Below are 25,376 nucleotides of genomic sequence, written 5' to 3'. Positions count from 1 at the left end.
CTCTGTGCTCAGTGCATCAGTGAGGGTGGCTTGACAGGCTGAAGGATCCATCCCGAGGTGGCCCGGAGCTTGGCGATGGTCTCCCCTGGGCTGGGTTGGTTTCCAACCGTGTGGGGGGCTCCTTATGTGGGCACTGACTTCCGCCTTCCACACACAACAGAAGCTTCCAGGTCTCCTTCATGCCATCTCACTTCCACCACATTCTCTGGTAAAGCTAGTCCTAATTCAAGGCAGGGGGACTCCACAGGTCCAGAATACCAGGACGTGGCTCAGCGGAGGCCACAACAGCCAGGGGGTCCCAAGACCTGAACCCCAGGGCAGTCTGTGCTCCTGAGCTTCAGTCCTTCATCCAAAAGTGGATGTGGGGATGTAACCGTCTCCAAGGACTGAGTGTTGTGGCTTCTGGCATGATCGCTTCTGCCTGGTGCCCGGATGGTGCGTGGGCAGCCTCCCTGAGGTCTATCTTGAGCAGGTCTCCCCAGCCTCAGCCTCCTGGGGGAGTGAGTGTTGTGGCTGAGGGAGAGGGCAGCTGCCCTTTCTGTCCCATGGGGCTCTCCTGGTGGACCTGTGGGCAGCTGCGTCCCTCCCACACCTGCCTCACAGCTGGAGTGTTCAAACTCCTGCTCTCGTTGCTCCTTCTGAGGCTGCTGTCCGGCTACTGCAAACCTCAGGCTCCCACCGCCCACAGCCACACCCACACCAATAACAACCTGAAAACAGCCCAGGGACCGAAGTCTCCAGACTCTGCTGACCCAGGACCTACCTATGAAATATCCAAGGTGGAACCAGGGTAAAGGAGCAGGGAAGGCACCTAAGGTAGTATTCCCCTGCGTCTAGGAGGAACCCAGCTGTCCTGGTGTCCTTGACACCATCGTGTGGATTTGGCAGGAGCCCCTGAGGGGCAGCTCAGCTCTAACCCCACCGGGGCTGCCAGGCCTAGAAGTCAGCCAGATGAGGGTCACTGAGGCCAACCCAGGCCCTCCCATCCTGTCCCAGCAGGGCTGAGCCCCGTGACAATGGACCAAGAGTGATTCTGCCCCCGGGGGACATGGTACACTGTCTGGAGACACTGGTTATCACACTGGAAGGAGGGAGTTAGTGGAATCTAGTGAGTAGAGGCCCACGACACTGCTAAACATCCTACAACACACGTGATTCCCCCCCTCAAAGAATGGCCCCAAATGTCACCAGGGCCAAGGCTGAGACGCTCGTGCCAGGGTGCCTGGAGTCTAGCCCAGCTGGAGGGACAGGGCCGCTGGGGGGCCCCATGGAGCAGTGAGCACAACCAAACCGCGGGTGAGGACGGCATGTGGTCCAGGCCAACATTTCTGCCCAGGTTGGGGACTTGACTCTCATCCCTGGCACCCTCCCGGCTTACCTTTGTCCTATGCCCTTTCAACCTGGACCTCCATGCCCTGCGTTTAGGCCTGCTGAGACCTTGCCCAGCCAGGAAAGCTGCCAGTAGTCCCACCTGGAGGACTAAGGATGGGAGCACCTCGGATCCCACCTGGAATCAACAGACACTTGCTGTCAGAAATGCAGGTGCCATGAGGCTGTTTCTCTGAATCGGCCTGAAGACAGACAGATTGAGGGACAGGAGGTGCAGGCTTTGGCTTTTATTGAGATACCTGCGGGCTCCTGGGCCTCTGGGGAACCGCACTGTCTCCTCAGCCCGGCCTCCCAGGTCCAAGTGGCGACTTGAGTTGGAGCAGGCCGCAAGGGCACGCTCGGGCTTCCGTTTTTTTCTGTCCCTCCCTTAGGACTTCCTCCTCCCTCCCCTTTAGTTCTCCCGAGGCTGGCTTAGGCTCTGGTGCCAGGCAGCTGCAGGCATCTTGGTGTGGAGGGGCTACTAGTGTGGCTGCGCCCTTCCTCTCTGGACCTGCCTCCCCCTGGGTCATCTTTCCACTCCTTCCAGAGCTGTGAGAGCAAGCCCTGGCACTCGGATCCCTACAGCCTCTCTACAGCCCCAGAGCGGGTTCTCTTGCACAAGGGACGGGTGGACTCCTCTGAGGCCCCCCAAGACCTCTTGGGCCTGAGCCCCAAGCCTTCAGAGGGACCAGGCTGGAAGGGGACACCTTTGGCTGGGTCCATGCTGGAACTGGAAGCTGCGGAAAGAGGGGAGAGAGGAGTCACTTGGAGGGACCCACGGGAGGCTGCCAGCCTATCCTAGGACCCCTTCAGAACCTGGCATCCTTTAAAACAGAAGAGGAGGGGGTGGGTTTCTTTAAAGATAACCCATGAGGAAGAGGGAAACATGATTCAAGTTGGAAGGACTGTCATCTAACCCAAACCCCTAATTTTACAAATGGGGAAACTGAGGCCCAGCCCAGCAGTTGGGGAGCTGTCCAAGGTCCCTCATCAAGTGCAGAGCTGGCACAGAAACCCAGGAGGTTTGGGAGTGGAGAAGGGACCATCTGGGCCGGTCTGTCTCCACCCCATCCCTTCCCTGGGTCTTCCCCTCCTGCTTCACCTAGATAGGTGCTCACCTGTTTTGCCCAGGCTTTCCCTGGGCAGTTGAGCTTCCAGGATGGCTGAGTGATGGCTGTTATCTGGGTTCAGAATCCCCTGTGGCAGGTCCAGTGGCCAGCCTGTAGGCTGTGGGAGGCAGCCCCCAGCCATGAGCCGGCCCAACCAGTGGCTCTCGCACTGGCCAGCGGGCTGAATGTGGCACGGCAGGTAGAGCGCCAGGCCTCGGAGGTGCCGCAGCCTGAAGTTCTTGGGCTTGCTTTCCTGGGCACTGGGGCACTGCTGCTGCTGGGACCCCAGTCCTCCCTCGTAGATGTTGGGTGGCGTATGGGGGTGAGTGGGGGGTCCTTGGGCCCAGCTCACTGCATCTGTGGAGGGCAAAGCAAGACGTTGGTGGCCGATGGGCCACAGGAGCCACAAAGGGAGAATGCAGTCACATGCTCATGTGATGGGCTCCACCCCTGGCCTGCCAAGCCTCAGCTTACCTGTCTGTCAAATGGGCTAACTCCCCTGCCTCCTGCCTCCCCTTACCTAACATATTACTCCTTCCTCTCCCAGCCAACAGGGAGATCTGAGAAACCCAAGCCTTTCTTTCAGGACTTCAGGCCCTTTCTGCCACCCCTTTTTGCCCCCTACCCTAGAAAACGCCCCACAGCCTAGCACCTTCTCTTATGCGCAGCTCAGAGAACGCACAGACCAAGGCTTCCATGGAGGGCCAGAGTGGTGAGGGAGGAGTGGCCCAGCCTCCCATGCAGCAGAGCTCTGCTCTCCCCTGCCTACGGGGTGGGTCTGCAGGTCTCCCTTGGCAACAGGCAATGTGATGTCACAGGGAAGACTTCCAGTCTTCCTGGACCCCATGAGTTTGGGGGAGGATGATGCCTCAGGGGAGGGGCAGGGTGGGAGGAGGGCAAGGGAAGGGGGCAGAACCCTAGGGGAGGTGCCTGGTCATTCTGGCTTTGGGACAGGCCACACAAAACAGACTCAGCTCTTGCAGACTGGAGAGTCGCTTCCAGGGATGACCTCTTGGGGTCTCAGTTTCCTCATCTGTGGGTGGGAAATGAGGGTCTGGGGGTACAGACTTGGTGAAACCTGGGTCAGTGCTTTGAGCATGCTGATAAGGTGGTTCTGGGTGACTGGGGAAGTCACTTAACTTTCCTGTGCATTTTTCCATAAGTAAATGACAGGGTATTGTGTGACTCATCCCAAGTGTGAGGAAGGATATGGAGGAACTGGAGCGCTCATATACTGCTGGTGGGAACGTAAAATGTAAAACGGCGCCACCACTTTGGGAAACAATTTCTTGAAAAGTTAAGCTTCCAATTCTCTATTCACAGATAACATCTTATATACAGAAAAAATTAATTCACACTCAAAGCTGTTTGAGCTAATAAGACAGCTAATAAAGTTCAGCAAAATCGCAGGATATAAGATCAACACAAAAATTAGTTGTATTTTGGCACTTGGCAGGGGCCACTGAGCGTATTGGACTCCAACTGTTCACGTGCCTCACTCTGCTTCCTCTGAAACCATGTCTGACAAACTCGATATGGCTGAGATTGAGAAATTCAACAGTCAAAACTGAAGAAGACAGAAACACAAAAGAAAAACCCACTGCCTTCGAAAGGAACGGCTGAACAGGAGAAGCGAGCAGGCGAATGGTAACGAGGCCCGCACCGCCAGTATGCACTGCACGATCCACAAGCATTGCCTTCTGATTTTCCTGATTTTAGCTGCTTAACTTGTAGGACACAGAGAGATCAGATCCAGTTTAAATGCCTGTGCTGCCCCTTCTCACATCAGAACTACTGACAACGAAGGCCACACCTGCCTCTCCCATCTGCCTGGCTGGCAGGGGAGGAAAAGAACCTGCAGGTTGGTGAAGGCAGAAGCTGGATGGGACAACAGCGAAATCGAGAGGAAAAACCAAGCCAGTCCGAGGTGTCCTGCAGGCTGTAAAATGCAGTTTCATCAGAGTGCCAGTTTTTTGTGTTCAAATGATTTTAATTATTGGAACGCACACATTTTAATATGTGAATAAAACATTTAAAAAAAACAAAATTGATTGCATTTATATATACTGGCAAAGAACACAAAGAATAATATAGGAATAAATTTCACTAAGGAGGTGCAAAACAACACTGAAAACTGCAAAACATTGCCTAAATAAAAAGACGTAACTAAATGGAAAAATATTCCTATTTATGGTTGAAGACTTAATATTGTTAAGGCAACAGTACTCCCTAACGTGATCTACAGATACTTTCAAAATCCCAATAGCCTTTTATGCAGAAACAGGAAAGCTGATCCTAAAATTCATGTGGATTTACAAAGGGAACCAAAATAACAAAAAACAATCTTAAAGAAAAAAGTTTGAAGATTCACATTTCCTGATTGCCAAACTTTCTACAATGCTACAGTAACCAAAACAGTGTGGGACAGACTGAAGGACAGACATCTAAACCAATGGAATAGGATAGAGAGATCAGAATGAAACCCATGTATATCTATGGTCAGTTGCTTTTCAATGAGAACGCCAAGACTATTCAATGGGGGAAAGAATTTCTTCAACAAATGGTGGTGGGGCAACTGGATAGCCACATGAAAAAGAATGAAGTTGGACCTCTACCTTACACCATATATAAAAATTAACTCAAAATGCATCAGAGACCTAAATGTTAGAGCTAAAGCTATAAAACTCTTATGAGAAAACATAGGGGTAAATCTTTGTGACCTTGGATTTGACAATTTATTAGATATGACAACAAAACCACAAGCAACAAAAAAATAAATTGGACTTCATAAAAATTTAAAACTTTTGTGCCACAAAAGGCACTATCAAGAAGTAAAAGAGCATACAGAATGGGAGAAAAAATTTGCAAATCATGTATCTGACAAGTGTAATATACAGAATATATAAAGACTTCTTTCAACTCAACAACAAAAAGACAACCCAATTTATAAATGGGCAAAGAAAGCACAGCCGGATGGCTCAGTTGGTTAGAGTGCAAACTCTGAACAACAGGGTTGCCGGTTCGATTCCCAAATGGGCCAGTGAGCTGTGCCCTCCACAGCTAGATTGAAGGCAACAAGCTGCCACTGAGCTGCCGAAGGGTCAGCCGGATGGCTCGGTTAGAGAACAAGCTCTCAACAACAAGGTTTTGGGTTCAATTCCTGCATGGGATGGTGGGCTGCGCCCCCTGCAACTAAAGATTGAAAACGGCAACTGGACTTGGAACTGAGCTGCACCCTCCACAACTAGACTGAAGGACAATGACTTGGGGCTGACGGGCCCTGGAGAAATACACTGTTCCCCAATATTCCCCAATAAAACAAAACAAAACAAAACAAAACAAAACAAAACAAAACAAAACAAATGGGCAAAGAACTTGAATAGACATTTCTCCATAGAGGATACGCAAACTGTCAACAAGCACAGGAAAAGATGCTCCACATCATCAGTCATTAGGGAAATGCAAATTTAAACCACAGTGTGATACTACTTCACACCCATGAGAGTATATAAATGAGAATGTAGAGAAACTAGAACCCTCCTTCACTACTGGTGGGAATGTAAAATGGTGCAGCCAGTAATGTATGAAAGTTCAAGTTGGTACACATTCTTTCAGGCTCTTGGCATTGTCAGGGTTTTTGTTTTGTTGTTTTAGCCATTCTAATAACTGCCTAGTGATATGTAATTGTGACTTAATATGCATTTCCCTAATGACTAATAATTTTGGTATTTTCCTTTGCTTATTATTGGTCATGTATCTTCCTTTGTAAAGTATTAGTTTACATTTTTTGTCTTTCCATCAATTGGATTGTTTTATTGAATTTTGAGAGTTCTTATGTATTCCGGATATCTTTTTATCAAATGTGTTTTGTGACTATTTTCTTCTAGACTGGATTATCTTTACACTTTCTTAAACATATCTTGATTAGCAGTTTTACATTTTGATGACGTCCTATTTGCCCAAAAAAATCTTTTGATGTATCTAAGAGATCTTGCTTAATCAATCACAAAGCTTTTCCTCTAAGTTTTCTGCTAGAAAAGCTACAGTTTCAGGTTTTATATTTAGGTAAGGGTGGAGATGCATTTACTTGAATAAGGATTTCCAATTGTTTCAAACCATTTATTGAAAGACTATTCTTTCTCCACTGAAGTGCTCTGTCACGTTTGTCGTACTATGTGTGTGGATCTATTTGGGGACTGCCTTTAAGGTCCGTGCATTTACGAGTGTGTTTGTTAACTTCGCCAACAACAATACAGGCGTAGAGTATAGCTCTCCGCTTCGTCCACCTTTCCGAGCTCAAATCACTTCACCTTTCCAGCCCGTCTGCGTCGCCTGTCCTCCACCGTGGCAACCTCACGGAGGGCTCCCAGAAGAGCCCCTAGATGACCCGGGAACATGTTGGGCACCTTCTTCACCCTGGAGCCTCGTTTCCTCAAGCACGGGGGCGGGCCAACGCGCCCCCGCCGGAAGAGACCACGGTTTCCAGGACAACCGCCGGCGCGCAAGGATCCGGGCTGACTTCCGGCTCGTCGTGCAGCTTGAGCCGCATGCGCGTGCGCAGGGCCGAAGCTGTCAGCCTCACTGCTCGGGGGACAGCCGGGTGTCTTGCTCTTTTACCCCGCGGTCGCTTCTCAGGGGCTGCGGACGCGGTCAGCCAGTTTACAAAGAGAAGCGTGCTGGGCACAGGACCCAGGAGGGCGATCCGACTTCGTGACATCGTATATTCTTTCTAGAAGAGTTGAGGAAATGGGAAGTATTCTGTAGAGCACATAATAGGTGCTCAGAACGTGTCAGCCAGTAGTCTGTCTGCAACGTGTGTGTGGAGGGGACCGGGACGCCCCTCGGTTGGAAGCTCCCCCAGGGGCACAATCCCACACCCGCTTCTCCCCGAGCCCGGGACTCCCCCCTGCTGACCGCCCCTTCTCTTGCGCGTGCGCGCGCTGCGCAGCCCATTTACCTCGCGCCTTGTTTGGCCCCTGCGGCGCGCTGTTGATGGCGCAGCGCGTTGCCATAGAGACCCGTGAGCGCTGAGGCCCGAGCGGCGGAGGTTCCGGGCGAGCGGCGGAGATTCCGTGCTAGTGGGGACCAGAGCGTCATGTCTTTCCGTGACCTCCGCAGTAAGGCAGCCCTGCCCCCTATGACCTGCGGCCTTCCCGAGACTCGGGGCTTCGGCCAGCGGGTCGCGTCTGAGCCCCGACGAGGCCTGCGCTGCCCGAGCACCTTCCCGGGCCTCTGTGCCTCGGGCGTCCCTGACCCTCTGCCGCCCCCCAGGCTGCGCGCCTCAGCCCTAACTTACTGCACTTTTCTGCGATGATGGGAAGTTCTCTGTCTGCCATTCGCTGTGGCTAGTGCGGCTGAGGAACCGAAGTTTTAATTTTACCTAATTTTAATTGATTTGTATAGTCACTCAGGCTCTTTACCGTATTTGAAAACGCAGAGACCGTTTTCAATTGGGTTCACTTGGAGCTCAGAGAAACGAACAACAAAAGGGAGGGGCCTAGTGAATAACGATTGCGGCCAACATTTTATGAGTGTTTACGATCTGCCACGTGGTAACTGTTCTGTGTATGCGCAGCATTTTATTTACTTCTCTGAATAACTACGTTTCTGTGTTTAGAGATGAGGAAACGGGCACAGAGAGGTCAGGTAACTCAGTCAAGGGTCACAAGTGGTTAGAACTGGCGCAGGAGTTTTAGATTTTAGGTTGTCTAACCTTCAAAGCCGCTGACCTTTCTGAAGGAGCTGATGAGGAGAAGGGAACCCAGGCGCCTTTGCTAGAAGGTTGGAAAAGGGGAAGAATGTGGATAAGAGAATTGGTTACTACTACGTTGGGGGACTCCTGTTACACACCAGGCGTTTTACATTCACTGTTATTTTAGTCCTCCCTTTAACGCTGAGGTAGGTGACTCCTGGATGAAATACTTTGAGGCACAGAGAGGTCAAGTAAACTTTAGGTCACACAACCAGAATTGGGTGGAACCAAGGATCGAGACATAGTACTGTGTGAGTCAGAATCTCTTGCCTTTTGTACAGTATCATTTTCTGATTCAGAAGCAGGTCACCAAAGTGGCTCCACGGGCTTAGATGTAGCAGGTGATTGCCAGTTTGCTGTGATCTGAGGGGCCTCCTTAGGACCAATTTTCTAAATGAATTGCTGGTGCCTGAAATTTCACCATTAAAAATTATTGTTTTCAGTTATGAATTGCTCTTTGTCTACAATGTAAATATACAGAATTAGGCAGGCATCACCTTATTAATGCATCTACTAGCACCGTAGCTATGAATTAAGCCTGTTGGGATTTGAACGTTCTTGGTGATGGTCTTGTAGAGACAAGTTTCTCCTCCCATGTTTAGAGAGAGTCTTCTGCTAGGGAATGTTGAATGGAGTTGTATTGGGAAAAGTGTACAAGAAGCGGGTTTCTGAACATTTTTACCTTAAATGAATGCTGTACAGTTGTGCAATTTATGTTAAGAACCTTGCTTAAATTGTCTCCATTTTGACAATAATACTGCAGAATTAACAGAACTTGACTACTACTGTTTGGTGGGAAATATCTCGGCAGTGCCTGACGGTGGTGGGAAGGCTACTGCTTTATTTTCCATCACTCTATTCAAATTTCCCCAAAAGTAATTACACGTTCTCTGTGTAGTTGCTCTTTTCTCTGCTCATACCTTCTTTTCTATTGTCTGGTGAAATCCAACCTAACCTTATTTGTGAATGTCCTTGGGACATTTTGAACATCCACCTTCAAGAAGAGTGAGGACAGATATTACGTAGCTGGAAGCACACTGAATATAGATCTTGGCCCATTGTGGTAACTCAAAAAGTGTTTGTTGTATTCATTTCCAAGTCCTGCTTAAAGCTTAGTGACTGCAACCTCTGGTATCTACAAGTGTTAGTATTACTGTTTCTTAATCTGTTTTACAATAAATATAAATAGTGTTCAAGAGTTAGCCATTCTCTTTAACATTTCTCAAAATACAATGCAACTAATCTGTAAAATTTGTGTTATTAAGGTCCTATGTGCTCACGAAAAAAAAAAGACAAATAATTCAGAAATAACTCAGAAACATGGACTTCACTCTACCACCATCACCCCAAAAAGAACCACTGTTAACATTTAAAAATATTTTTTTCTTTATAAAAAAATATTTCATAAAACCAGGTATTTCTCATTTTGAGTGGTAAAAAGATATCCAAGAGAGAAATGAGATATCAAATAGAAGTTAAATTAATAGCCAATAGAATCTTAAAAAAACAAAACAAACAACAGAAACAAACTCATAGATACAGAGAACATTTTGATGGTTGCCAGATGGGAGGGGGCTTGGGGGGATGAGTGAAAAGGGGGAAGGGATTAAGATGTACAAATTGCCAATTATAAAAACAGTCACCGGGATGTAAAGTACAGCATAGGGAGTATAGTCAATAATATTGTAATAACTATGTATGGTGTTAGATGGGAACTAGACTTATTGGAGTAATCACTTCGTTAAGTTATATAAACGTCTAATTACTATGTTGTACACCTGAAACTAATATAATATTGTATGCCAACTGTAATTGAAAAATTAAAAAAATAAAATGCAAAATATATTCACAGCCAATCCCTAAACCCCATTTGAATGTACAGCTTCCACATCTCCCACTGAACTTAAATAAATGTTTTTCAGGAAGCAGATTGTTTCAGCTTTTATCTGCTTTTTCCTTTCCCTCTTAGAGAGTTGATAAATAGTCCCTAAAACTGTCAGTAGATTGGGAATAAGAAGAAAAAGCGTAGAAAGTGTCTAAGTTAATAAGTAGTTGCTGTCTGACAAGGAACTGACTGAATCGTATTTTACCTTGGACAGATTTTACAGAGATGATGAGAGCCTTGGGATACCCTCGGCATATTTCTATGGAAAATTTCCGCACACCAAATTTTGGACTTGTGTCTGAAGTTCTTCTCTGGCTTGTGAAAAGGTGAGAACTGCACTTTATTGAGGTCTGAGAATGAACACTCGATTTTATTTATTAGTCACCTAGAAACAGGATATTGTGTAGCAAAAGGAAGAGTTCGATAAAATATGAGCTTGACAGACTTAGTTGTAACCTGTTAAAAATCATTTGAGTTTAAAGAACACTGTGGGAAAAGAAATATACCAGGCAGTAGTAAAAGGAAACTCTCAGAAGGAAGTGGACACTGGGGTCCAAGCTCCTCTTCATCCCCTTCACCTTCATTGGGGAGTGACAGGGACCTCCTTACACACTCTGATGAGTACACTGGAGTCGAAATAATTTAAATCTCACTTTGTGTGAAAAATCTCATACCTAACATTCAGGGTTGGCAAACTTTTTGTTAAGCAGATAGTAAATAACTTAGGCATTGCAGGCTACATAAGATCTCTGCCGTATATTCTACCTTGTGTGTTTGTTTTTTGTAACCCTTAAAAATGTAAAAACCCTTCTTAGCCCAGAGGCTGTACAGAAAGAGGCCAAAGGCTGCAGTTTTCTGACTCCTGGTGGGTCATCAGTAACACAAAGAAAGTAACTCCCAACAACTTGGTTGCTTCTCAGAGCTAACTAGTTAGCCCTGGGTCAGGGGCTGTCAGCCAGAAAAATCGTTCAGCTTATTTTAATTAAACTTTGAGGTCTGAGAGAGAGTTAATTTTGTAAGCTGAGCCCCAAATTTGATTTTTGAAATCAGTTTAACCTATACCTAGGTGAGGATTTGCTCCCTTGGATGTTTGGTATTTTGTGTTGCTTTTGAAAACTTTTTTAATCTTATCCGGGGGCTCAGAGCTGCCTGTTACAGATACACTGGTCTCTCAGTTGTCTACTTTCTGTTTCATGGACATTCTACTTGATTAATTGGTGTCTTATCTCTGTCTGTCTGTCTCTCTCTCTCTGATAGGTATGAACCTCAGACTGACATCCCTTCTGATGTTGAAACGGAACAAGACCGAGTTTTCTTCATTAAGGCAGTTGCCCAGTTCATGGTTAGTTTGCAGTTACTTGATGGATTTGTAAAATTAAATACATTAGAAAGAGATAAGTCCTAGTTAGGGCAGCTTTCAAGTTTCTAAACCCATTCCATTATCAGATTTCTGGAGCCATTTCGCCAGAACAAGTTTTTTTGTTTGTTTTTAATTCATTATTAAGACTTTTATTTATTTTTGAATAGGTAGTATGTTTTATGGTTCAGAAAAATTTTTTAGATCATGAAACAATGTAGAGTAAAATGACTTCTTTTTTTTTTTAATTAAATTTATTGGGGTGACAATTGTTAGTAAAATTACATAGATTTCAGGTGTACAGTTCTGTATTACATCATCTATAAATCCCATTGTGTGTTCATCACCCAGAGTCAGTTCTTCCATCACCATATATTCGATCCCCCTTATCCTCATCTCCCACCCCCCAGCCCCCGCCCCCCTTGCCCTCTGGCAACCACTAAACTATTGTCTGTGTCTATGAGTTTCTGTGTAAAATGACTTCTTATTCTGTTTGCCATCAGCTCAGTTCCATTCCCAGTAATCACTGCTTTTAATATCTTCCAGAGTTTTGTTATGCATATACAGGGGGTGCCAAAAAAAGTATACACATTTTAAGAAAGGAAAACTGTATTAAAATTGTAATACTCAATATACACCAATAACAAAAGACGAATACAAGTCACATTTGACTTCTGCAATTACAAGAGGTGCTCAAAATGGTTACCATCAGCATCTAGACACTTCTGATTACAACGAACTACTGCTTGAACAGCATTGACCAAGGGGTCCACTTGTATACATTTTTTGGCACCTGCGGTATAAGCAAATAGAATATAGATTCTTTTTCCTTTTTTTTATACAAATGGTGGCATACTACACACCACTGTTTAGAATTTTGCTTTTTTCACTTTACCTCCCAGATACATATAGAATTTCCTTATTCTCTCTTACCACCTGAGTAGTATTGCTTGCCTGGCTATACCACAATTTGTATAGACAGGCATTTATGTTGTTTATAACCTTTGTTCTTTGAGGCAATGCTGTAACAAATAACCTATGTGTATCTCATTCCTGTTTCATTTGGTATGTGAGTATATTCTTAGGATAAGTTCTCAGGGTTGGAATTGCTGGGTCAAATGATATGTGCATTTGTAGTTTTGTTGTCATTTACCAAATTGCTTTCCATCAAGATTGTATCAATTTATACACCCACTTGCAATGTATGAGTCACTTGAAAGTTTGATTTTTAATAGGATCAGGTTACATCCCAATTGTTGGCAAAAGCATTTTCAAATTATCTACATGGTATTTGGTTTAGATTTTACATGGAAAAGGCCTTAAACTGTTTTGTTTTTGTTTTTGTTTTTGTCTGAAAATAGGCCACCAAGGCACATATAAAACTCAATACTAAGAAGCTTTATCAAGCAGATGGGTATGCAGTGAAAGAACTATTGAAAATCACTTCTGTCCTTTATAATGCTATGAAGACCAAAGGGATGGAGGGCTCTAAAATAGGAGAGGATGATATCAGCAAGTTCAAGTTTGATCTTGGCTCAAAGGTAAGGGCAATGCAAGGCTTGTAATGAGGGACAGAATGTGTATTTCTCAAACTCTGAAATGGAACATGTCATATACTCACAGCACCACTTCTTTTCTTACTCCTTGACTGAGGGCAGTTTGGCAGCTTTGTGCTCATCAGCATTAGATAAAAGCAGAAGTCACAATACATTAATTCAACTATTTACTGAAAGCCTGGTGTCTGCCAGGCACTGTTCAAATGCTGGGGACACAGACAGGCATGAACAACAGGGACAGAAACCCCTCTGTTCTCTGGCTCAATCAAGGAGTCAGACTAAACCGCAAAGCAGAAGGAATGGCAGATCAGATGTGGTAAATGTGTGGAGAATAGTAAAACACGGAAGGCGTCAGTGAGGTATCTTAAATGGGGGGATAGGACGGCCTCAGGGATTGGATGACCTGAAGGAGGGAAGGAGAAGTCTTGCAGTGGAGGGGAAAAGTGTCCTCTGATAAAAGTGTGGTTTGTGTGTTTGAGGAAAGGCAAGGGGGCTCTGTGACAAGAGCCAGGAGGGGAGGCAGTGACAGACCCCGTGTTGCCTGGGAAGCCACTGTAAAAACTTCGACTTTACTCTGCGATAGAAGATGGTTGAGTTTAGAGCAGAGAAGTACATGATTTGAAACTTCTTGTTGAGAGGATCACTCTGGCTTCTGGGTGAAGGTCAGACTGAAGGGGGAGGCAAGGGAGAGACCTGTTAGAAAGCCAGAGCTGATGGTGACTTGGAGCAGAGTGGTTATGCAAGAGGACGTCAAGAGTTCAACTGAGCTGCTTAGGTGTCGGAGAACTCGATTAAAGCAACAAGCCAAAAATGAAAGCCAAGTCTTTAATTACTTACGGCAATGGTATAAGCAAGAGGCTAAAACCGGAGGAAGCATTGACTCCCCGTGGGCCGTTACCCCCATAGAATGGCTCACTGGTCACAGGTCAGGCCATGGGGGTCATCTCACTGTTGAGGGAGCTTCGAACAAAAGGCTCCAGCAGTTTATGCACCCGAGGTGGGGGGAGGCTAGGAGTGGAAAAGTAGTGGGTACCGACTCAGGGGGAAAAGCGTCCTCAAGTTTTCTCCCCACTTCCACCCATAAGGAGGCCTCAGTAGAGGTGCTGAAGAGAACCCTGGCCCAAGGCCTCAGATAAAGAGGCCCAGGAGCGAAGGTACCTGGGATAAGAATGCAGATAGTTGTAATAACGTGACTGGCCAGGGGGCCTGAGTCCTTGATCGCAGCCTCCTTCAGAGACTACAGTGGACTGCTGTACCCCAAGTCCAGTGCGTAGGTAGGTGTGGGGTGGGCAGCTTGCCCCGCAAGGCATGCCAGGTGATGCCTTTGTAATGGCCTGTGGTCAGGCCTGAAAAATCACACATAGGTTTTTAACCAGGAGCGAGACTCAGTGGAAAGAAGTGGCCAGAGGTTAGAACATATTTTGAATGTAGATCTTATGGGATTGGATGTGTGTTAAAAGAAAACAGATAATACAAGGAAAATCCTAAAGCAGCTCTGTTTCGAGCTTTCTGTGGTGGTGGCCATGTTCTGTATCTGCCGTACTGTAGCGGAGCCACTAGCCACCCGTGGAGGAGCACAGCTGAGGAGCTGGGTTTTATTTCATTTTAAATAATTTACCATTGAAAATGGCAACCTGTGGCTAGTGGGTACTGTGTTAGACATCGTCATTCTGAAGTTTTTGTTCTGAGTACCTGGAAGGATGAAGTTGCTATTTGTCGAAATGGAGAAGAGTTTGTCAGAATCAGGTTTGGGAGGAAGGATGAGGAGTTTGGGTTGGGACGTGAAGTTTGTGATGTCCATGGCATGGCTGAGGGGAGAGGTTGAGCCTCAGCTCGTAGATGGTGTTAAAGCTGTGACTGTGAATAGGAAAGAGGTCGGGGGACTGAAGGCAGGTGTACTCCAGTGCTGAGAAGCAGGGAAGAGAATGAGATCCTGCAGAGAAAGTTGGAAACTGCAGCTAGCAAGGCAGGAAAAGCTAAAACCAGCTGGAGCGGGATCCTGGAAATACGAACAAAGTCATCAGCTGTGAATGAAGAGGGAGAGTTGTTGCTGGCGGTTTGGAAATAAAAGAAGCTGGGGATTTGCTGTTTAGGAGCGAGGGGGTGTGAGCAGAGGAGGGAAATGTTTGTTTGGGCTCTTTAAAAATTTAGCATATTTAAGGAAGAGGGGAGGACATGCAAATCCTAAGAAAGAGGCTTGTGCACAGGGCCAGATGCTAAATCATCATCTTCATCTTCATCGCAATGGCTGCCACCTTGTGGGAGCCAAATACTGTTGCATGTTAACTCATTGGAGCCTCATATCAGCCCTGTGAAGTACAGTCTTACGGCAGAGAATGAGGGGACAGGAGGGTCAGACAGAGGGCATCAGGATGCTGCACTAGGAAACGTGTCCCTCATGTCACCCCACCACTGTCGGTGTCCCCTGTTGTGACCTAGTTCAGATAGGAAGCATGTCAACTTTCACCCTCCTACACCGCCTGAAGATTACATTTGACTTGACATTTGGGTTTTCAGAGAGGCCCAGGGGTCCTGGAATTGGTCTAATTGTTACTTAGGTCAGTGTTTCCTAAACGGGGGTCCTGGGAGCTCTCTCCCACAGGATGTAAATATGTGTCTTATGAAAAATGGGTTCTGTATTCAAGGATCCTGGCTGGAAGTGGGAATTGATATTAACAGAGTGGTTGTTTCTGAATGCCTACCGTGTTTCCCCAAAAATAAGACCTAGCCAGACAATCAACTCTAATGCGTCTTTTGGAACAAAAATTAATGTAGACTCGGTATTATATTATATTAATCTTATTTCATATTATATTATCTTATATAAGACCTGGTATATATTATAGTAAAATAACACCAAGTCATATTAATTTTTGCTCCAAAAGATGCATTAGAGCTGATGATGGTCTGGCTAGGTCTTATTTTCGGGGAAACACAGTATTACAAACCTGTCACTGAGGTTCCTGTTTTTGGTATTTTCCTTCCAGATTGCAGATTTGAAAGCAGCCAGGCAGCTTGCTTCTGAAATCACCTCCAAAGGAGCATCTCTGTATGACTTGCTGGGCAAGGAGGTAGAGTTGAGGGTAAGCAATGCTCACATAATTGAATTCCTCGGCTACGCGATCTTCAAGGTTTTCTTTTTCAATTCTCTTTATCCCTGTCCTTGATTAAATGAGGTAATGTATGGGAAAGTGCTATATGGTGTTAGCCGCTATTCCTGCTTCTAGTGGGCACTGGTTGGTTTTTAATACCTTTGCCTTCTAGTTCAGGAATGGCAGATATGGGGCATGTTGTTGAAACTTTCTTCCTTGTGCCCAGGGTAGACTTTATCCATCATGATGCTTTTCCCCGGTGAACAGAACCTCAGCATTCTTCTCAACAAAATGCTCTTCTGAGCCATGGTTCCCAAACCTTGTTGCCTGGTGGAATCACTACTGATGCCTGGCTTCCATTCTGATGCCATTGGTATGAAATGTGACTTGGGCACTGGGCATTTTAAAAGTCTCCTGTGTGATTCGCATGCACAGCCAAGTTTGGAACCAGCAATCTAGGTAGGCAGTTACCACCAGTCAGTTGAAGTTAGTGTTAACAGTTGAAATTTATTTGCAGTCCTGTTCTAGCTAGTATCGTTCACGGAGTATGCGCCATCCACTATGTTTAAGGAGCTTTTTAAGCGTGTAGTTCTGGAGGCGTCCCATAGAGCTCCTGCTGAGCTTTCAAATCACCTGATGTCCACGTTGTCCCCCATACGAGGTCTGACAGTTAAGTTCGCGAACTTGCTACCGTGCGCGTACATTGGCAGCACTGTACAAACAACTCGGTAAAGTTTCGTACCCTTGGTATATCAGTGTCTCACAGCTGTGTGTGTCGATGTGTGGCAGTGTCTTGCTGAGTGGCGTTCATTATTGTTGTGTCTGTTTTGTATGCCGTCACAAGACTGTCTGAGCTTGAATTAGAGCAATGAACAAACATTAAATTTCTTGTTAAACTTGGCAAGAGTGGAAGTGAAATCAGGGACATGTTAGTCCAAATCTATGGGGATAATGCCATGAAGAAAATGGCAGTGTACACATGGATTAAACGTTTTTCTGAGGGGAGAGAATGATGAAGAGAGGTCAGGGCAGCCAGTAACGAGCAGTACTGATGAAAACATTGCAAAAATTCATTGAATTGTGTGTCCAAATCGTCGGCTGGCTATGAGAAGCATAGCAGAACAAGTAAACATCGATAGAGAAACAGTTAGGAAAATCTTAACTGAAAATCTTGGCATGAAAAAGGTGTGTGCAAACATGGTCCTGAAGGAGCTCTTGCATCACGACAATATACCAGCTCCCACGGCACTGTCTGTGAGGGAGTTTTTACCAGTAAACAATTAACTGTATTGGAACACCCTCCCTACTCACCTGATCTGGCCCCCAGTGACTTCTTTCTTTACCCGAACATAAAGGAAATATTGAAAGGAAGACATTTTAATGACAAGGGTAATGCGACGACGGCTCTGATGGCCATTCTAGAAAAAGAGTTCCAAAATTGCTTTGAAGGGTGGACTAGGTGCTGGCGTCAGTGCATAGCTTCCCAAGGGGACTACTTCAAAGGAGACCGTAGTGATAGTCAGCAATGAGGTATGTAGCACTTTTTCTAGGATGAGTTCACAAACTTAATTGTCAGACCTTGTACTAGTGAATCCGAATGTCTGGGGGTGAGAGCCAGGCATCCCCACGGGATCCCAGTGTGCAGCAGCGTTTGGGACCCAATGGTTTAAGAAGAAATGGAGCATTATTTAATTCTCACCTGTAAAGATTTGTGGCATTTGAAGCATACATGCTCTCATCTAATGTTTGTTTGTTTTTTTTAAGATTTTTTTTATTGGGGGAAGGGGAACAGGACTTTATTGGGGAACAGTGTGTACTTCCAGGCCTTTTTTCCAAGTCAAGTTGTTGTCCTTTCAATCTTAGTTGTGGAGGGCACAACTCAGCTTCAAGTTGTTGTCTTTTCAATCTTAGTTGTGGAGGGCGCAGCTCAGCTCCAGGTCCAGTTGCCGTTGTTAGTTGCAGGGGGCGCAGCCCACCATCCCTTGCGGGAGTCGAACCGGCAACCTTGTGGTTGGGAGGACGCGCTCCAACCAACTGAGCCATCCGGGAGCTCAGAGGCAGTTCAGCTCAAGGTGCCGTGTTCAATCTTAGTTGCAGGGGGCACTGCCCATCATCCCTTGCAGGAGTCGAGGAATTGAACTGGCAACCTTGTGGTTGAGAGCCCACTGGCCCATGTGGGAATCGAACCGGCAGCCTTCAGAGTTAGGAGCACGGAGCTCTAACCACCTGAGCCATTGGGCCGGCTCCTCATCTAATGTTTTTAAGTAAAGTACATTTAATTCATTCCGTACCCATCAGGTGGGTCAGCCATGACCACTCTCTCTCTGTCTTGCCTGTGTTCTGGCATTGCTATTACAGTGTAATGTTTTTTTCCCTCCCATTTTTCATTTCTGCCCTAGGAACAGACTGGAAGTGGGGCACTTGGGTTCAGGTCACCATTCCTGCTCTTGATATATTGACCTAGTGATTGCCACCTGCTGACATGTAGTTGGCAGAACAAAACTGCCACTAACGTGTAGTAGCCAATTTAGATAACTAATGAGGCAACTCCAGGCTTTCCATGTTTTCTGTTTATAGTGCAGTAGTGCATATATCTACACCTGTTCCTAACAGACCTAGAGACAAGAGCTGCTTATTTGCTGTTTGCCGGTGGATTGGTAGCTTCATTGTGAGACTTCACCAGCATTCCACTGGGGACACTTTTAGCACCGTCCTGTAATGAATTGAAACAATCAGTGGCAGAACTGTTGCCATAGAAGCCGTGAGACCCTGAATATAGTGCTCCTCAAATTCTGTGTACAGTCATGATCTGAGGAAGATCCCCTACCCAGTATTTGTTTTTCTCAGCAAACATTCATTGAGGACCAACACAGGCGAGGCACCAAGCTCTATGTCCTTGAGTGAGTCATAATCCCTTCCCGTGATAGTTTTCTACCAGAGGGGAGGTAAGGGACACTGTGGAGTAAAGGAAGCACAAGACAGGATTTGATAAAGTGACCGGCACCAAGCTCTATGTCCTTGAGTGAGTCATAATCCCTTCCCGTGATAGTTTTCTACCAGAGGGGAGGTAAGGGACACTGTGGAGTAAAGGAAGCACAAGACAGGATTTGATAAAGTGACCCAGGAACCTCAGAACTGCATTCATGTTAAAATCCCATGTCTCAGAACTTTCCAGTACTGATGCTATAATAGGCACAAATGCCTCTCTCGATTGGTTCATGGTTAATGGTAAGAGCAGGGCCAAGGTGACACTTCTCCTTGGTATCAGTTGTCAATGATAGGCAAATTAGAGGGACTTAATCATAATAAAGATTGTAGAGGCTGTCAGGGGGTTCAGATAGCAAGCTGAGCAGCACTTGGTTTGGGGGTCACTTGAACAGACTATAGGTAAAGAAGCAAATTTAGGAGAAAAGATGAGCGACGGTAAGTTCAGTGTTACACATGGTGTGATGGGGACTTGGGGCCCGTAACTGAAAAGCAGGCCTTGAGCACTGGAGAGAGGCCAGGTTGGCAGTAGGACTATAGAAGACATTTGGAGAAGGTGATGGTGGAAGTGTTTCTGCGTCAGAGATCCACAGTGTAATGAAGCTTTTAAGAACCGGTCCATAAGCCGTATCTAGATCCGGGAATTGGTTTTGAGAATTCCTCCAAAAATATATATAATTTCATTGCATTGTTTTCCATAGGAACTGAGAACAGAAGCAATTGCCAGACCTTTGGAAATAAATGAGACTGAAAAAGTGATGAGAATTGCAATAAAAGATATTTTGGTAAGATTACTTTGCTTTTATTTAATGTTTTTGTGTCTGGACCTCGAAAATATTGATTTTTTGTCTCTGTAAGATAGAACAAGCTAGGCCTAGTAACAAAGAAGGCATATGATAGTGGGGAGGTGAAAAATTTAGAGAACATTCTAAAATACCTAGGTCACTCACTACTATTATTTTTCCCCTTGTTAGAAATATGAACAATTGTTAATGTTGTTAAAAATTGGTCAATTTTAATAGTTTAATAATTCTCTTAAAACTTTCAATAATTTTAGTAAATGATGCTCTATTTTATGGACTCCTCACACTTTATTTATAACCAATTCCTCACTGCTGGGCATTTAAATGATTTCTAGGTTTTCTTAATTCTAAACAGCACTGTAATAAATAGAATGATCACCATCCTTTACTACACACCCACGATCAATTATTATTTGTTCATCTTATCTAAAGCGTTCATTGGGGAGGCAGATAGTGAGGGGGACTCTAGACTCAGACTGGGTTTGAATCCCACCATGTGATCTGAGGCAAGTTACTTAACCTCTCTGTGCCTCAACTTTTCTCACCTGTAAAATGGGAAGAATGGCAGTGCCCACCACCTAGGATCCTTTGACAATGTGTATCATACATAGTCTCTGGCACATAGTAGGTATTCAGTCTTTATTAGGGTTCTTTTTATTCAGTAGACATAGGCAGGGGAGCCTTATGTAAATTAGGAGTAGGCATAAAACAAGAATATGCTGAAAACTGTACAAATTCTAAGCTTGATAGGTTTTTATAATTCCCTGTCATAAAATGGCAGTGCTCCCTGGGCACCCAGTACAGGGAGCCAGACCATCAGCAGGGTGAGAAAGGTGGGGCAGCCAAGATGGGAGTTTGGTTACGTATTGGTAGATTGATCAGATAAGTAAATATATTAAAGATAACAGAGGCCAAGTTTCTCACTGATAGACAAGGGAGAAATATGAGAAGGGAGAAAATTAGAAGGAACCCTGAAATTAGTGTTGGTTAAGTGCATGGATTTCAAGATAGGTAGGTAGATAGATAGATATAGTAGTAAATTTTGTTATACTGTATGTATGTGTAGGGCATGTATGTCTGTACATAAATATATGTCATTTTTTGTACATATATGTGGACATTTATATACATGTCAGTATTTGTGTACACACATATGTACATGCATACCCACATGCACATTCATACATTTCTTAATTCTGAGCACACCTAACACCCAGATCTTGGCTTGTAAATGCCATTTTTTACTAAAAGTAACCAGGGCTGTTGGGGAGAAATGGCTGATTCCAAACCTGAGACAGGAAAGTGTAAGATTTTGTTGTGCCAGAAAGCAAAGAAGTGCTCCAAGAGAGAAAGGGATCTGTCAAAAGGACACAGAAACCAGCTTGCGTGGGCTGCCCCTGGGACAATTTAAGCACCTGGGACAATTTAGGCACCGAAATAAATAAATAATAGTAATGGATTATAGACCATTGAATGAAATGGGATACCCTGAGTTCTCAGTAATATAAAAAGTAAATGAATACATTGACAGCTGAGGAAGAGCAGGTTTTTCACATAGTTTCCAAGTAGCTCCCCACAAAATACTATTAATTACAAAGGGGAAAAGAATAACTTCACATGAGAAGCCTGACAGACACCCCCTTAATCAAATGATCTAGTGATCAAAGTGAACATTACCAGTCATGGAACAAATCAAAGTATCACACACCTCACAGGATACAGTCATATCTGTGCTATTCCTGCTAAAGTTTCATAATCTGAAGGTAATCAGACAAAGGAAAATTGGGGACATCCTATAAATTACCTGGCCCATACACTTCAGTAGTGAAACGGTCATGAAAGTCCAGGAAAGGCTCAGAAGCCATTCCAGACTGAAGGAAGCTAAGGAGACGTGACAACCGAATGCCAAGGGTGGTTCCCATCTGCCGTTAGGACTCCTGGGGACAAATGGGGCAACTTGAGTGGATCTGAGGATTAGATGGTAGCAATGATCAGTGTTCTTTCTCGGTTTTGATGATTATATTGTGTTTATGTAAGAAAGTCCTTATTCGTAGGAGATACATACTAGAATATCTAGATGTGGTGGGACATCAGGTCAGTAACTCACTAACCTAGGTCAGGAAAAAATGCTTTGTATTGTCCAGCTCTTTGTAAATTTGTGGTTGTTTTTAAATTTTAAAAAAATTAATGATAATATTTTTGTGCTTTTCATTGTTCTGGCTGAATCAACTTAATATGGCATGAATGTGCCTTTAGCACTAAGTGTATTATCAAGAATAGAACAGCCAGATGAGGGCACAGTTCATTACTTGGTGAACACCTTTTAAGATAATCATTTCAAAAGAGAACAAAAGCAAAAATAAACAAATGGGACTGCATCAAACTAAAAAGCTTTAGCACCACAAAGGAAACCATCAACAAAACAAAAAGGCAGCCTACTGAATGGGAGAAGATATTTGCAAATGATATATATGATAAGGGGTTAATGTCCAAAAAATATAAAGAACTCATAAAGCTCAATATCAAAAAACAAACAATCCAATTGAAAAATGGGCAAAGGACCTGAAAAGACATTTCTCCAAAGAGGACATACAGATGGCCAACAGACAAAATAAAGATGGTTATCAATAAGCATCAGGGAAATGCAAATCAACACCACAGTGAGATATCACCCCACATCTATCAGAATGGCCATCATCAATAAATCAACAGACAAGTGTTAGGATGTGGAGAAAAGGGAACCCTCGTGCAATGCTGGTGGGATTGTCAGTTGGTACAACCACTGTGGAAAACAGTATGGAGGTCCCTCAAAAAATTAAAACTAGAATTCCACTTCTGGGTATTTATCCAAAGAAATTGAAAACAGTAATTTGAAAAGATATATGCACCCCTATATTCCTTGCAGCATTATTTACAACAGCCAAGATATGGAAGCAACCAAGGTATTCATTCATTGATAGATGAATGGATAAAGAAGATGTGGTACATACATACAATGGAATATTACTTAGCCATAAAAAAGAATGAAATCTTGCCATTTGCAAGATTTGGATGGATCTAGAGGGTATTACACTAAGTGAAATAAGCCAGACAGAGAAAGACAAATACCATATGATTGCACTTATATGTGGGATCTAAACAAAGTAAGTGAACAAACAAAACAAATTCATAGATACAGAAAACAAACAGATGGCTGCCAGATGGGAAGGGGGTTAGGAGGATGGACGAAAAAGGTGAAAGGGATTAAGAAGTACAAATTGCTAGTTATAAAAACAGTCACAAGGATGTAAAGTACAGCACGGGGAATATAGTCAATAATGTTGTAACTATGAATGGTGCCAGATGAGTATTAGACTTATCGTGGTGATCACTTTGTAAGGTATATAAATGTGTCTAATCACTATGTTGTACACCTCAAACTGGTGTAATATGTATGTCAACTATAATTGAAAAAACAAATTTTAAAAATGTATATAAGCTTAAAAAAAAGATCTTTCCATTGATGGAAAATATCCATGATATTTGGTAATTCTAAAAACAAAAACAACATGGATACTTAAAAGAGGTTATGAAATATAGGCCATTTATTTCAGAAAACTAGGGAAATTGTGTATATCACATTGATCACATTTCTTATTTGAGATTCAGATACCTTTTAAAAAGTCATTTTTATTTTTGAGGTCAGATAAATTCACTAGGTTTTAATCTGACTTTGATTCAGAGAAATAGTTGCCATCAACTTGAGTGGTTTGTTCAGAAAGGATACCCACTTTGTATTCCTGTGAGAGTGAACTCACATCTCTGCTGGTGTTTTTACAGCACTTCCAGCAAATGGATGGTTAGTGATACGATGATTTCCATGAAAGCATGTTGGAAATGGTTAGTTGTCTTAGTTGAAAAAAAAAATAAACCATAAATTCATTGTCAATAAAAGTAGTTGCTTCCAAGTACACAATGTCTCAGAGTCGTGGAGAGTGTCTGATCTCCTTAGGTGATTTCTTTGTGTACTACATAGGATTTCAGAAAGCTGCAGGTAAACCGTCAGTAAACTATTATGTTGCATTACACATGGGCAAAGAACCGCACCTTGGCCATCAGAAGCTTAAAGTAGGATTGGAGAGCCAGAACTTGGGGAGGCAGTTCCACACTCAGCTGGTTATGTTCCAGACATCCCTAATGCAGGAGATTGTAACTCTGAGCCACACGCCCCGACCTGACCAGCTTCCCAGACAACACAAGTGTCAGGACACACTGTGTTTACTTAGACTACCCCTGCTTCAGGTGAACTTGCTCTTATGAGAGGACAGGAGGCCTGTGGTTTTCATCAGGGATCTCTCTTCCCCTTCACTTGCTTGGTCAGCCCCTTTTGCCCAAGGGCCTCTGTCTGTCCCACTGCTGCCTAGGCACCCTTCCAGAAGCTGGTTTACACTGCGTGAGGGAACCACTTTCTCTTTGACGTCACAGAGTGGCTTCTCTGTTTATTGTAGTCTGTAGTGGAGGTTCAGTGGCCAGGAAGAAAGAAAAGGAACCTTCTCTCTCAATCCCAGGAGGCAGTGGGTTAGGGCTGGGACCAGCTAATGTTTCTTTTTGTCCCCTCCTAAATAAAGCTGTACTTGTGTTTGTGTATAAATGTATTCTACAAGTCAGGTATTTGTAACTATGAGAGTAGCCTGAATAATATGTAAATAAAGGCAGACCAACAGTTCAGAGTGATATGTAACCAATCTAAACAAGTGAGCTGGACAGGTCTTAGGCTCTCTCCACTCTGATTAGGACACTGTTCTTTCCATCTTTATTTGTTTCCCTAGGCAGAGACACCCTTTCCTCATGAAAAACAAAGTAACAATTGTGTCTGGGTCTATTGAGACATTCTCCACTCCCCTGGCACCCCCAAAATAGTTGGTTAAATGAGTGATGACTGGGGGGAGGGTTTGTCTGTTTGCTTACATTTGTTTTTGTTTAGCATGATGTTGCTGTGCCTGAGGAGTTGAGAAATTCCTCCAAGAGTCAGGTTAGGGGTCCTTACTGGGACATTGTCTCATTCATTTCCTATTAAATGTAGGCACAGGTTCAGAAGACTAAAGACCTGCTTAATAACGTGGCCTCTGACGAAGCTAATTTAGAAGCCAAAATTGAAAAGAGGAAATTAGAACTGGAAAGGAACCGGAAACGACTCCAGACTCTGCAGAGTGTCAGGTAGATATGAACACCTGAAGAATGAGTCGAAAGCTGTCTTTGAAAGTTCGGACAGACTGAAGGAATATATTGTCAGTGATTCTAACCCTTCAAGCAGCGGAAGAAGCCTTGCGTGAGGCTCTCGCTACTTCAGAATGTCTGTGTGTTGCTCGTTCTAACAAGCACACAGCTAAACTCATTCTTTTTACTGCGTTCAGTGTGTCTGGAAAACTGCTTGATTCTTGAACTCCCCCCCCCTTTAAGCTTTTATAGCTTGGAACATACGGCAAAGTA

The 25,376-nt window shown here is 44.3% G+C and overlaps 2 protein-coding genes across 7 annotated transcripts in view; one reads left to right on the top strand and one right to left on the bottom strand.

The window, feature by feature from the left end:
• Positions 1-1,595: 1,595 nt before the first annotated feature.
• On the bottom strand, positions 1,596-7,033 carry LG18H16orf90 (linkage group 18 C16orf90 homolog). Its single transcript, XM_074322717.1, has 3 exons — positions 6,788-7,033; positions 2,487-2,834; positions 1,596-2,105 (listed from the first exon to the last, which is right to left on the bottom strand). Exons 2-3 carry the CDS (start codon positions 2,617-2,619, stop codon positions 1,948-1,950), a joined length of 291 nt encoding a protein of 96 aa, XP_074178818.1. The 5' UTR covers positions 2,620-2,834; positions 6,788-7,033; the 3' UTR covers positions 1,596-1,947.
• A 54-nt stretch (positions 7,034-7,087) lies between these two features.
• Positions 7,088-25,376, top strand: part of CLUAP1 (clusterin associated protein 1) — a 33,354-nt gene continuing 15,065 nt past the window's right edge. For 3 of the 6 annotated variants that reach the window (XM_019714869.2, XM_074322713.1, XM_074322709.1), the window contains exons 1-7: positions 7,457-7,594; positions 10,329-10,440; positions 11,372-11,456; positions 12,833-13,012; positions 16,015-16,110; positions 19,806-19,889; positions 24,970-25,103. In XM_019714869.2, the coding sequence (XP_019570428.2) occupies positions 7,573-7,594; positions 10,329-10,440; positions 11,372-11,456; positions 12,833-13,012; positions 16,015-16,110; positions 19,806-19,889; positions 24,970-25,103 (713 nt within the window). In that variant the 5' untranslated portion in view covers positions 7,457-7,572. Of the gene's footprint in view, positions 7,227-7,456; positions 7,595-7,907; positions 8,043-8,067; positions 9,373-10,328; positions 10,441-11,371; positions 11,457-12,832; positions 13,013-16,014; positions 16,111-19,805; positions 19,890-24,969; positions 25,104-25,376 lie in introns of those variants that run through there. The other 3 variants (XM_074322710.1, XM_074322711.1, XM_074322712.1) reach the window with 3 other exon arrangements.

Source organism: Rhinolophus sinicus, linkage group LG18, assembly GCF_036562045.2.
Source record: "Rhinolophus sinicus isolate RSC01 linkage group LG18, ASM3656204v1, whole genome shotgun sequence".
Classification (NCBI taxonomy): domain Eukaryota; kingdom Metazoa; phylum Chordata; class Mammalia; order Chiroptera; family Rhinolophidae; genus Rhinolophus; species Rhinolophus sinicus.
This window is presented reverse-complemented; position numbering and strand designations above follow the sequence as displayed.

Bases quoted from the DNA above. Each gene is read 5' to 3' on its own strand.
- LG18H16orf90 (XM_074322717.1), bottom strand. From the start codon at position 2,619: ATGGCTGGGGGCTGCCTCCCACAGCCTACAGGCTGGCCACTGGACCTG. The intron at 2,106-2,486 runs GTGAGCACCTAT...CTCTTTCCGCAG, and splicing joins GGAAAGCCTGGGCAAAACAG to CTTCCAGTTCCAGCATGGAC.